At 43.2% G+C, this 13,803-nt stretch overlaps 1 protein-coding gene across 4 annotated transcripts in view; it reads right to left on the bottom strand.

Annotated features, from left to right (window-relative positions):
• The window catches only part of EGFLAM (EGF like, fibronectin type III and laminin G domains), a 201,040-nt gene that overhangs the window by 53,080 nt on the left and 134,157 nt on the right, over window positions 1-13,803 (bottom strand). For all 4 annotated transcript variants that reach the window (XM_030927902.1, XM_030927904.1, XM_030927901.1 and 1 more), the window contains exons 7-10: window positions 6,184-6,299; window positions 5,279-5,597; window positions 4,519-4,619; window positions 2,996-3,096 (exon numbers count right to left, since the gene is read on the bottom strand). In XM_030927902.1, coding sequence (XP_030783762.1) covers window positions 2,996-3,096; window positions 4,519-4,619; window positions 5,279-5,597; window positions 6,184-6,299 — 637 coding nt within the window. The remainder of the gene's footprint in view (window positions 1-2,995; window positions 3,097-4,518; window positions 4,620-5,278; window positions 5,598-6,183; window positions 6,300-13,803) is intronic.

Here is a 13,803-nt window from a genome sequence, read left to right as displayed (position 1 = left end):
TTGCGTACTGTGCTCACTACCTGTGTGATGGGATCTGTACTCCAAGCCTCAGCATCATGCAGTATTCCCATGTAGCAAACCTGCGCATGTACCCCCTGTATTTAAAATAAAGTTGACATTAGGCCAGGCATGGTAGTTTACATCTGTAATCCCAGCACTTTGGGAGGCCAAGGTGGGAGGATCACCCGAGGTCAGGAGTTCAAGACCAGCCTGACCAACATGGTGAAACTCCATCTCTACTAAAAATACAAAGATTAGCTGGGCATGGTGGCAGGTGCCTGTAGTCCAGAGGCAGAGGCAGCAGAATCGTTTGAACCCAGGAGGCGGAGGTTACAGTAAGCCAAGTTCACGCCACTGCCTGGGCAACAGAGTGAAACTCTGTCCCAAAAATAAATAAAAATAAAAATAAAAAATACAAGTTGAAATTTTAGAAAACTGGGCATGGTGGCCCATGTCTGTAATCCCAGCACTCTGGGAGGCCGAGGCAGGTGGATCACTTGAGTTCAGGAGTTCGAGACCAGCCTGGCCAACATGGTGAAATCCTGTCTCTACTAAAAATACAAAAGTTAACTGAGCATGATGGTGAATGTTTGTAATCCCAGCTACTCGGGAGGATGAGGCAGGAGAATTGCTTGAACCCGGGAGGTGGAGGTTGAACTGAGCCCAGATTGCACCACTGCACTCCAGTCTTGGCAACAGACTCCGTCTCAAAAAAAAATAAAGAAAGAAAGAAAAACGAAAAGAAAAAAGAAATTAATGAAAGGTAGTAGCTAATCCGCATCCCATTTTCTTTTTTTCTTTTCTTTTGAGACTGTCTCGCTCTGTTGCCCGGGCTGGAGTGCAGTGGTGTGATCTCTGCTCACTGCAACCTCTGCCTCCTGGGTTCAAGCGATTCTCCCGCCTCAGCCTCCTGAGTAGCTGGGACTACAGGTGCATGCCCAGCTAATTTTTGTATTTTTAGTAGAGATGCGGTTACACCATGTTGGCCAGGATGGTCTTGATCTCCTGACCTCATGATCCACCCGCCTTGGCCTCCCAAAGTGCTGGGATTACAGGTGTGAGCCACCACACCTGGCTCCTATTTTCTTTTGACTAGAAGTCGATGATCACTTCTGCTCATTAGGAATTTAGCCTTCTCTGTTTCTGAAAAGGACAGGACCCATTAGAAAAGTAAAGGAAAAATCATAAGAAAGAAAAAAAAGAAAAGAAAATGATGGGCAACTAAGGACCTCCTTCTCATTTTCAGCAATTGCCAAATGCTTACCATGAATTCAAGGTACAGAGAATTAGAATACGAGTCACTCTGCTTCCAAGGATTTCTCTGGGACTTTCCCAACTCTCAAATAACAAAGCTCAGTGATATTCATAAAATATAAAAATCCAGGTCTTCAGGCTCATTTTGGCAAGCTAGCCAGCCCTGCCATCTGTGCTTAGCTGTACCTAAACACAGGCGAGGTCCACAGGAAGCTCAGCAGAGAGGTGAGACAGAGGAGGAGCATCCTCAGATGACTGCATTATTCTTGTTTTTATCCCAACCTCCCTATGGCCCAGGAGTGCCCACGGTCACTATGCCTAACAGGTGGAATCTTGGACCTTTCTGGTCAACTTCCAAATAGCCACCAGGCCTCTTCCACAGGATCCTGAGACTTCCCGTGGGGAAGGAGTCATGGCCGGCATTTTCCTTACTAGCATTTTCATTAACTGCAGTCACTTCTCAGGCCCTCCCTTTGTCTCGAGATCCTCAGTGAAGTGAGATGCAGTCAAGAGGCATTGCGGGACAGGCTTACCCCAAGGAGGATAGCAGATTCACTCAGTAGGAGTTGCACAGTTGGAGAGCTGCTACCAGCTAACAATAGTCAGTGCTACTGAGAGTCTGTCTGATCCTCCAAGTGCTAGAACCCCACAAGGCAAAAAATACCACCCAAGATCCTGGTGGCTAACACCAAACTTCATGAATCAAACCATTTAGCAAAGCATGGGGGCCCATTTTCTAGCCCAAGTGGGATACTCAGAGGCCTTCTTCAACTTAACCAAAAACATTTTTTATGCTGAAAGTAATTTAAGAAGACAATAATGGCTGATGCTTATTGAGTACTTGCTCTGGGTCAGACACTGCTCTAAGCGCTTTTATGAATTAACTCATTTAACCCTCACAACAGCCCCACAGGAAACGCAGGCTTGGAGAGGTTGCATCATATGCTGAAGGTCAGGCAGCAGGGGGTTGGTGCCATTAGGATGTCAGCCAGTGCACCACGGAGAAGGACAAGGCTGGTGCCTGCTGGTTGTTCACAAGGAGGTGCATTGCACACCTCCACAAGAGTCATTAAAATCTTCACCCCTCCACAAAACTCTGCCCCGCAGAAGACCACACATAAGCTAAAGGTGGCTTCCAAAGTGTGTTGGGGGAGAAACGATGAGGGCAGTGGAGGCAAGCCAAAGAATTCCCAGCACAGCCCAGAGGAAGATGAGGATGGGGAGCCCATGGGAGGTTGGAGGCTCCTCTCAGTCCACATCTGTCAGCCACATTTGCCAAAAGGAGATGAGAAGACCCCAGCCTTCTTCCCATCACATCCACTAGAGCTCCAGAGAAAAGGAACCGTATTCCTTTGGCTCACTCTGCATCCTCAGGATCGACAGGAGTGCCAGGTACACTGTAGATGCTCAAGAAACATTCAGCAGCACCTACAGCACCAGTTACATCCAACAGTACCTGCAGCACCAGGTACACTCAACAACACCTCCAGAGCCAGGTACACCATAGGTGCTGCTGAATGAATGAATGATTACAAGGTCCCAAAACGCAAGTTTTATAGGTTATCCTGCAATCCCAGTACCCCAGTATTTGGTAAACTGGTTCATATCATACTTATTTTATACAAACAATTCTTTCATCTACTAGAATCTATCCTGTATGTATTTCTTATACTATAAAAATGCAAATATAACGTAGGATAATGTAACAAAAGAAGAGTGTGAGGCTTTTGGCAGGAATTACCTGAACTGCAGGGAGCGTCGGATGATAGCCAGGGACATGAAATCTCCCCTCCCGTGTTCATTCTCCCCACAGTAGAGCAGTAAGCCATCCTCCGCCTCCGCCTGTGATTATACAAACAAAAGCCATATGAACAGTAAGTGCCTCTCCTTCCATAAAGCGCCATCTGGAAAGACTCACAAATGTGAAACTTGAGCATTTTCCCCTCCATGATCCTATCTACAAAGGGTCAAGCACGTGGGCTCCAATTCACTCCCAGATACCTGGTCCCAGTTCATTTCAATAAACAAATGGCAGTGATATAAACTGAGAGGTGGCAGTGAGGCGAGAGGAAGGTGACTCCATCTTTGACCAGCTCTTTTTTTTTTTTTTTTTTTTTTTTTTTTTTTTTTTGAGACGGGGTCTCGCTCTGTCTCCCAGGCTGGAGTGCAGTGGCCGGATCTCACTGCAAGCTCCGCCTCCTGGGTTTACGCCATTCTCCTGCCTCAGCCTCCCGAGTAGCTGGGACTACAGGCGCCCACCACCTCACCCGGCTAGTTTTTCGTATTTTTTTTTTTAGTAGAGACGGGGTTTCACCGTGTTAGCCAGGATGGTCTTGATCTCCTGACCTCGTGATCCACCTGTCTCAGCCTCCCAAAGTGCTGGGATTACAGGCTTGAGCCACCGCGACCGGCCTGACCCGCTCTTTACTTGTCCTTTGTGGATGCACCTGCAGATCCTCGGAAAGCCAAATGTACAAAGACCACGGTCACAGTGAGGACGCTGCTGGTGTACATCCAATTCTACTTTCACTTTGTTCTTTCTATTTCCCTCCCTCTGGGGAGGAATGCACATTTGCTTCTTTCCTTCTATCAGGAGAACAGGATGGTAAGAACAGCTCAACCCAAAGCTGTGCTGGTGGTCTTAGACTAAGACGGGTCATTTCTTGAAGACTCAACGCTGTGGCCATGACATCCAATGAGACTTCTTTCCAGACCTCCAGACCTTTTTATGTCTTTTGGGAGATACCCAAAAGAATCAGTTTAAGCTGAGGTCACTGACTGAATTCTTATCTGCTGTTGATTCAAATCAGAGAACCTCCACTGGGCCCTCACAATGCAAATGTTGCATAGAGAAGTTTTCTATTTGTTCAGTGACAGCTATCACAATGAAGACAGAGAATTGGGCTCTCTTTTTAAACAATTTTGGAATGGGAATGCATTGTTTCTTCTCAATCCTGGCCTGGGAGAAATCACTATTACGAACAACATTGCTCAGACCCCAACATTCTCACTTGGAAGCTTCGTGTCAGCCACTCTATAGTTGAGTGACATACAAACCCACTGTCTCCTCACTGTCACACTTGAATGTTGTGAATGTGCTCCTCAATCCTATTGTCTCATGAGCTGGTTTAGAGACAGGCTCTGTGTCATATTTACCTTTGATCGCTCTTCCTGCTGCCTCCCTTCCTCTCCCCCAGCCTTTGAATGTAGCACATTGCTGTTAAGTGTCCAAAAAGCACTCATCAAACAACGTGTCTCCCTTACCCTAAATTCAAGAGTAATTTGGAATGCCTGATAGGAGTTCTTCAGAGGTTCAAACGTTACATAGGAGTGGCCAAAGAACTGAGGATACTGGATAATAATATCTGAAAAAGAAAAAAGATAACACAAAAGAGTGCTACTTCCGCACTGCTTCAAAAGCAAAAATCAACATACAGCATTGCCTGGATATCATTAAGTGAGAACCCTCACTAATCTGTTCAACTTTGCTATCTTCTTTTCTGTACTTTTTATACCTACAACTCTCATTCTTGGAGACTTTGAGCTTCTGAAATTCTTAGGAAAAAGTTGCATTTTTGGAGACTGGCACTGACTTTCCTAAGAAGAAACCAATGGCTTTAGGGCCAGTGTCACTTGCCCTCAACTATATGGGCCTTTGTGTAATACAAGTTGGCCCAGTTGTTACCCTTCTTAACCCTCATGCATAAGTTTTAGCTGCATATTTTGGTAGAGATGTGATTATAGTAAAACCTACCTCTCCAAGGTAGTATCAGGATGATTTATCGATTGCTTTAAAGGGACTACATATTTGGCACACATAGAAATAGGATTGCTGTCTACTTAGAAGCAATGAAAGTTGCCTCACAATTTGCCTTGTATAGTTAATTTAATGACCAATATGTGGAAGAAGGAACTTATCTTGGAAAAGGGACTAGAAGGAACTATGTTTGGACCACAAAACTGCCCTCTGGCTCTCAATGGTGCCAATTCATCACCACATTCTTCCTCTCCCCCAAGGGCCTACCTTCTGAGCAGCTCTCACCACCTTTGCCCAGGTTGCACTGGCATCGCGAGCCCCCCCAGGTGTAGTCATTGACACAGAAGCTGTCAGCAGAGCAGAGAGTTTCATCACAAGGCACGTCAAAGAGCCTTGACATTATGGCCACACTGTTCTTCCCTTTCCTCTCTATGGGAATGGGCTGGGGAGCCACCGTGGTCACAGGGAGGGGTGCTGAGGTAGGGGGGACGAGCCTGGAAATGGTCTTTGGGTTAGATATAGACTTCTTCTTGCTTTCCACCAAAAATTTCTTATTCCCTCCTTTGGTAGCAGGAAGTGGTTTAACCTAAAGCCAGAGAAGGAAAGGGGTTCAGGATGAACACAGAGCATGGCGATTGGACTGTTTTATTGATAGCTGTTGCCTAGTACTTTAAAACATGGTCACTGCCAAAAACCCTAGGATGGAGATGAGGAAGGCAGCACTGACTCCAGTTTATGGACAAAGAGCTTGATGCTCAGGGACTTTCAGTGCTTTTCCCTGTGTTACTCAGAAAATCAGCAGTAAAACTGATATTACATGATTTATTCTTATTCTAATATGATGAAGATGCATGACATTGTCAAGGAATTGTTCATTTCCTTATAACACCCAATTTTCTGAAATTTCCCTTGGTGGGAAATCGAAATATGTTTTTGCCAGATTGTGGAGTCCGCAGGCAGGAGCTGCCTACAGAACATCAGCACGGCTGGTACTTCCCTACTACTGATTTATCAGCCCCTGGAGACTGAGCATCAGAGGAAACAAATCAGTGTTAAAAGCAAATGGGCCCATTTAAGTTTTAAGTACAATGTTTATGGTCCATTGGCTAAATTGCCTGGTTCAGCAAGGAAACACTAACACCCTGGGTTTTAAGAGCAGAGATTATTGTTACCTCCTCAAAGGAAATATCCAAATCTAAGTCATCTTCAAATCCTTCATCATCCTCACCGGCTCCCATGTCGGTGATATAACGGGGTCCATAGTGGCCACTTCCCGCCTCCTCAGGGCCTTCACAAAGAAAAGCAGCACACCTTTCATCAGCACAGGCCTTTGCTCCACTATCTAGCCTAACTCAGCCACAGGCAGAGCTGCACCGAATGGAACGCAGTGTATTGGAAACATAACAACGCATTCAACACAGAAAAGGAAGCATCAATGACCAAAACATATTGAAAAATGTTTCCTCTCGTAAGTTACTAAGGAATTGCCCACTGAAACCAGAAAGAGCTTCCATTTCATACTGACAAGACTGGCAAAAATGTCAATCAGGTAATAAAAATGTTACTAAAGATGGGATCAATGAGGACTCATACGGTACTTGTATAAACTGGTCCAGTCACTTTGTGAAATACTTGGAAATATTTCATAAAGTAGATATTTGTTCATACCTAGTAATCCCACCCCAACTTACAAATGTTAGAGAAACTCCTGCACATGTGTACCAAGAGGCATGTGCAGAACAGGTTCATAGCATCAGAATTTGTAATAGTAAAAATACTCCAAATATGCGATTTATAAGAACAAACAACACCCCAAATGTCCGTCAACAAAGAATGACTAAATTATTTATAGCATTTCTATAGAATGGAGTACCATATAGTAGGGGAAAGGAATGAATCATCATTTAATGTGTCAACATGGCTTAATCTCACATGATTTCATGCAAAAAAATTGTAAGTTGCAAAAGAACATATCTAGTTTGATGACATAATATAAAAGACAACAGCAAACAAAACAATATATTACTTAGGGATACATATATATGTAATTTAAACTCTTTTAAAAAGCAGGACAATCACATAAATACCCAAGGAAGGATAGAAAAGGGATGTGAATGAGGTGTGATTCGCAGGGGCCTTTGAGAGTATTCCATCATATTCTATTTCTTAAGGTAAGTGCTGGGTACATGTAAATATTCATATTATTTTTATATGTTATATATATATATCTTATATATATACTTTTGATGTACAAAGTATTTCACTAAACGGTCTTTAAAACAAGAAAGGGAGATTATAGTAAACACTCCCACAATCAAAAAAAAGGGGGCCCTATAAGGTATCTTGGGGGCCAACCATTTCATCCATCTCAGCAGGATGACAAAATCTTTAGAACTGAAATGTGGGTGAGAAAAGCTCTCAGACGTCAATACAGAGCGTTGTCTTTTGGGGGACATTCAGTTGGCATTTTTATTCAACTGTCATCTGCAGAACCCACTGATCCACAGTGCTCTGACTTAGGCTGCACACAGGAAGCATTCCATCAGGAGATGGTAGCCTTTTAAAGAGCGGCTCCAGGGCACCTGCATGTCCTCACTGTGGATCTGGGCCAGCACAGGTACTAACTTCCTGCCCTCTCTCAACTGAACAAGCCAGGAACCAGCCTTTAGGGCAGTAACAACTTTGGCAACAGAAACTGACTTTGGTAGGATGCTGATGCCCATTAGTTTTTAGACATCCAGTGTTTGGATGACTAGTGAAAAAGAAAAAGGAAAGATAACATAAAAAGCATAAAAAACACAAACTAAACTTAAAGACATTTTGCTTTCAGAATAAGCTAAATCACGCACCATTCTCACGAAGACAAACTCACCCTCCTACTTTGTCTGTCTGGGCTGCTATAACAAAAGTACCATAAACTGATGGCTTGTAAACCACAAACATTTATTTTTCACAGTTCTGCAGGCTGTGAAGTCCCAGATCAAAGGGCTGGCAGTATCTGATGAGGGCACAGATGGTGTCTTCTCACTGCATCTTCACATGGTGAAAAGGGCAAACAAGCCCCTTTGGGCCTCTTTAATAAGAGCGCTGATCCCATTCACAAGGACTCCACCCTTATGATCTAAGCACCTCCCAAAGGCCCCACCTTGGGGGTTAGGATTTCAACATACGAATTTGAGGGAGACATAAACATTCCTACCATAGCACTCCTCCAAGCAATCAGCAATCAGATTGAAAATGGAATGGAAGGAAATGGCAGAAAGTCATTTTTGTCAGGGGGCGTGCTGTTGACCAGAAATCCATCTCCTCCCAGACCAGAAGACAGAAATGTGGTCAGCAGATGATGCAGATAACCCAGAGACAGGGTGGAGTGAGCTGTTCTCAGGGGTTCAGGAACATCTTGGTGGAGGTGGGATAACAAAGCAGAGGCGGTGTTCTCACCCCTTCCACACCAATTCCCTAGTTTTATTTAAAATAGTCCACCTGTCAACTGAAAATTCAACCTGTCGATGCCAGATTTATACCTGGATGCATGTTCTCTAAAGCCACCTGCATGCAGCATATCAGTGTGCCAGATGTCTTCGCACAAAAAGCCCTTGAGGACAGCTCCCTCTTCTTGTCTCTGTCTTTGTACAGCAAGCAGTCCCCCTTATCTGTATTTTTGCTTTCTGCAATTTCATTTACCCTCAATCAACCACAGCCCAAAAATATTAAATGGGAAATTCCAGAAATAAACAATTCATAAGTTTTCTGAGTAGCATGATGAAATAGCACACTGCCCTGCTCTGTCCTGCCTGGGATATGAAGTATCCCTCTGTCTGGTGCATCCATGCTCCATATGCTCTCTGCCCCTTGGTCAGCAGCCATCTGAGTTGTCAGATTCACTGTCATGGTATCGAAGTGCTTACATTCGAGTAACCATTATCTGACTTCATAATGGCCCCACAGTGCAAGAGCAGTGATTCTGGGATTCAGATATGCCAAAGAGAAGCCATGAAGTGCATCTTTTAAATTAAAAGGCGAAAGTTCTCAGCTGAATTAAGGAAAGAAAAAAAAAAATCACATGCTGAGGTTGCTAAGATCTATGGCAAAAACAAATCTTCTATCTATGAAACTGTGAAGGAAAACGAAATTTATGCTAGTTCTGCTGCATATATAGGATTCAGTATTATCTGCAGTTTCAGGTATCCACTGGGGATCTTGGAATGCATCCCCCACGGAAAGGGAACTACTGTATCTCTCTCTCTCCTGGCACCCCTCTCTTTCTCTTTCTCCCCTCTATCCTTTCCGTCGCTCTCCATTTCTATCTCTGCCTCTCTCATACATTCAGAATTGTTAGATTCCAGAAGAAGAAATCCATTTGGTAGTAAAAGAATTATATAGCACATACATAAAGCAAACTGGCTTTTGTCTTCAGTAGGTTGGTCTCTCTCCCTCCAGGCTGTTCTCCCTTGCCCTGTGCACCTTATTGACACATTCTCAACAAGGTTAAGATTCTCTTCATCTTTATCCTATGGTTTCCTATCTGAAAAATCACCTTCAGTGACTCTCCACTGCCTACAACATAAATTCTAGGCTTCTTGATCAAGAATTCAAGGTTCTCAATTAAAACAGCTCCTTTTTTTCCTCCTTCTTCCCCCCTATCACCATGATTTATTGAATTCCACTCCCTCTCCTCTTCTTACCTGGTACTATTGGGTGCTGAACATGATATATTTCTAAACTTTTCAATAATCTTACAAGGTAAGTATGACTAATCCCATTTTGTACATAAGAAAACTGAAGTTAAGAGTAGTTAAGTATTTTGCCTAAAATCAAAGACTTTATAACTGGCTGAGCTGAACTCAAATCCAAGGTCTGTCCGGTGACTGCTCTCCTAATCGCCTATTGCAGAAAAAGCCACTGTGGAGGTAGAAAGATCATAGAATTTGAGAAAATTACCATATGTTGATCATTCTTAGTGTGCCTAGGAGCTGTTCATACACTGCTTAAGTTAATCCTCACAAAATACTATAAAATTGGTGTTATTACTTCCTTCTTACGAAGTGGAGATACAGACACAGAGAGATTAAATAACTTGCTCAAAAGCAGGCAGATGAGGAATGGCAGGGCTAGATTTTATCCTTGGTCTCTCTTTTGACTACATCATGTTACTTAATCTGAATCTTAATTATGTTTTCAGGTTTTTGTTGTTTTCTCAAAAATACTCTTTTAAAGCTATATAATAGCCAAACTGGTCTGCCAGTTGTCTCCTGAATGCATCTTGTATGTTCTTACCCTAGGATTTTGGTTAATGCTTTTTCCCATTGTCATCTTTTTCCCACTCCTATCTCCTTACACATAGCCTACATATTCTCCCAGGGGGCATGCATTCTATGGAGACAGAGTTTGATGTGTGCCATCAAAAGACCAAAATCAAGCGACATTCTAAAAAGAAAACAGACTCTTCTGGAGAAAAAATGGTGACTCCACAAAGCAAGAAGCCACCAAGACCTGTAGGACATTCCTTCATCTTCTCCTGGATGGGGCTACCCCGCCATGGATATGTGCCTCTGATCAGCATAAATGCCCATTGCTTGATAAAGTCAACCCATGTGTAAGGTGGTGTGTACATCTTCTGGGATCCTGGCCTTAGACTCTTGCCCTTGTGTTTACCAACTGGATTGTAAATCCTTTGAGGGCAGAAACCACATTTTAGATTTCTTCATATCCTTTCCCTTCCTCCATGTCACTAACACTTCATGTACTCAACAAAGGCCAACACCTTTGAGAGAAGTGAGAGGAGGCACTCTCACAGTGCTGAACTACTGTCCTGCCCTTGCTCAACATGGTGGGACTCTGCCTCCCAATCCAAAGACCCCCCAAACTGCCACCAATCCTGTCCTTTTCCCCAAATGAAGCTAGAATTAAGAATGCAAAGAATCTTAGACACCATCCAGCCTAATCTCATTTCACAAGCATGGAAATTGAGGCCACAGAAGACAATTGACTTAAAATCAAGACCATGCATCTTATTAGAGGAAGCTCTAACTCTAGAACCAGATAATATGATTCTTAGTTCGATGTCCATAAGACTCTATCGCACAATTTTTTTTTTTTTGCATCGAATATCTAAAGACAGTTCAGTCAGAATAACATGGAAGTTAGAGAAGCCAAGGGTTAGAATCCAGGTGGCTGAGATCTCTCACTGCCCCTCCATCTGCTCTAGGAAATTCTGTTTCCTGAAGGGAACTCCTCAGAGAAAAGGACCACAAGCACATTGCTGCTGCTACGAAATGATACCATAATGAGAATGGAAATAATCCTAGATTCTCTGCTCATTTTGACAAGTAAAATAAGGCACATATTTTTCAATGAATAATGTTCTTTGGTATTTATAAAAATTGTTTGTTTTGACACTTTTTGTAACTTATTTCTTTGAAACCTGAGTTCACTCAGTTTGGGGGAACATAGGGTATGGAAGAAGAATGGGAAAAGGAATATGGAATCACAAGGATTTAGAGTCAAAGTAATTTTAACTTTCGTAGAAAGACTGCAGGGATCAGCTAACACAACCAGCCCATTTTACAGAGGAGTCAACTAAGGCTCAAAGAATCCTTGAGACTCGCCCAGAGAAGCAGTTCATTAGTGGCAGAGCTGATCTAGAATTCTAGGCTCCTGCTGCTGCAACCCAGTCATCTTTGCAGCATCCTAAACTCCCTCTCTCATAATAATCCAGGATAATAGTCATTTCCCATTTTTAATAAGAAGGAAATGAGCACAGAGAGAACCAGGCACAGCATGATGGAAGAAACCTGGAACTAAAGCCTCAATGCTTCTGTTTCCTGACTGCCCCGCCACCTCAGATCCCAAATCCACAGCTTACAGGAAATTTTTACCAATGTTATTTCTAAGTAGCACAGAATGTACGGTCCAAGCCAGTGATAAGAATTCTCCCTGTAGCCTGGGGTTATTGTAATTAAAGTGCATAACTTATCTCTTTCTACTTGGCACTTTGTTAATTAGGAAAAGAGAACATTAAAAAGGAGACATTTATTAGGATCAGAATAATCAAACCACTAGTTCAGGGGTTATTCCACTATAAAAAAAGTTAATAAACAAAACACAAATTTTTGTTAACAGATAAAAGGGTGACTTTCATTTTATAAAAACCTGTGCTTTGTTTTAATAAAGGCATCACAGGTTTTCTATAAATAATGAGTTTCTCAGCTATATCAACGTGATGTAGTTGGAAATATCGCTAGTCATAGAATCCCAATAATTGGGAGGACACAAACGGCTTGGGTGACCTTGAGCAAGCCACTTCATCTCTCTGGGTCTTGTGTTTTCCAATAAAATAAGGAGTAGGATTAGACTTGATGACCTTGAAATCCTTTCCAGCACTAACATTCTGTGACCCTAAAAGCCACCCTTTTAATTTAGACATACTGCAGGCATCTGTCACATCAAGCAAGGTTTGAAAAAGAAACAACTGGAGAATTTTACTTATGTGGATGAAAAAGCAAACAGAAGTTAGTTCAGCATGGAAGTCATATGCTTTGGGGATTGTAGCATTGTGTTCTCCTGTAGGAGGCGATCCATCGTCATTTATCGGAATCCATCTTCACTGAAAAGGACCAGGTTGTATTTTGAGTCCCTTCTCTTAATGTCTTTTAGCAACGACAAGGGAGGAACACTTATTCCCTACTCTTGAAGTTCCAATCATGAGAACAGAGTCTCCCTAAGTACTGCTGGATTCTTGTCCAACCCCTTTCCCTCCCTACAGATGTGGGGACAGTGACCTGGCTGCTAAGTGGAAGCAGTAGGTCCACATTTCTGAAGGAGGGAAGCTCATCTATCAAAGGACCTTGGGGGCTGGGGGCAGTGGCTCATACCTGTAACACTAGTACTTTGGGAGGCTAAAGTGGGTGGATTACTTGAGCTCAGGAGTTCGAGACCAGCCTGGGCAACATGGCGAAAACCCATATCTACCAAAAATACAAAAATTAATCAGGCATAGTGGCATGTATCTGTGATCCCACCTACTCAGGAGGCTGAGATGGGAGGATCGCTTGAGCCTGGGAGGCGGAGGTTGCAGTGAGCTGGGATAGTGCCTCTGCACTCCAGCCTGGGTGACAGTGAGACCCCCATCCCCCCCACCAAAAAAAACTAAAACAAAAACAAAAAAGGACACTGGGGAGGGAGGAGGAATTCAATTTGGAACTAATTAATTCAGTTCTTCCTACCTTCCCTCTCCACCTAGCACAGTGGAAAACAGTAGCCTGGGTAGGTGTGACACCTGTGCAAACCCAAACTTTCCCTCAGGTAAGCTCCCATAGTCTGAACTGGACAGAAGGGAGTTTGCAAGCTCACTTTGGCTCTTAGAATGAGCTATGTCTTCTGACACAACCTTTTTAGAAATAAGAATGGCATTTGATTCATCTGCTTCATCTTCATCCTTATCATCTTCCTCTGCTGACTGTGTTGTTTTATTTTTCAATTGATTTCAAAAGTGGGCAAAAAAAGTGCCATTAATTGTGTCTCTTCAAAACCCTAATACCCACCAGAATAAGAATGGTTCTCCACGAGGCTGTAAGCCACAGACAGAAACTGGGTCATCTCTTTCAGTGCAAATGTTCAAGAACTGGTTGGTTCGATGGAATAATGACAGGTCAGACCTGTGACTTGAGTCCCTTCAAAGTCTTCCCAAGACCCTACATGACTTGGCCCTGCAAGCTCGAGCCTCATTTCTCATCAATTTATTCCTTCTTACCATGTTCCAGCTGCACTGGCTCTTCTTTCAAAGCTTTGGA

The sequence above is a fragment of the Rhinopithecus roxellana genome, chromosome 3 (genome assembly GCF_007565055.1).
Source record: "Rhinopithecus roxellana isolate Shanxi Qingling chromosome 3, ASM756505v1, whole genome shotgun sequence".
Classification (NCBI taxonomy): Eukaryota; Metazoa; Chordata; class Mammalia; order Primates; family Cercopithecidae; genus Rhinopithecus; species Rhinopithecus roxellana.
The sequence above is the reverse complement of the archived record's forward strand: the minus strand, read 5'-3'. Positions and strand labels throughout refer to the sequence as shown.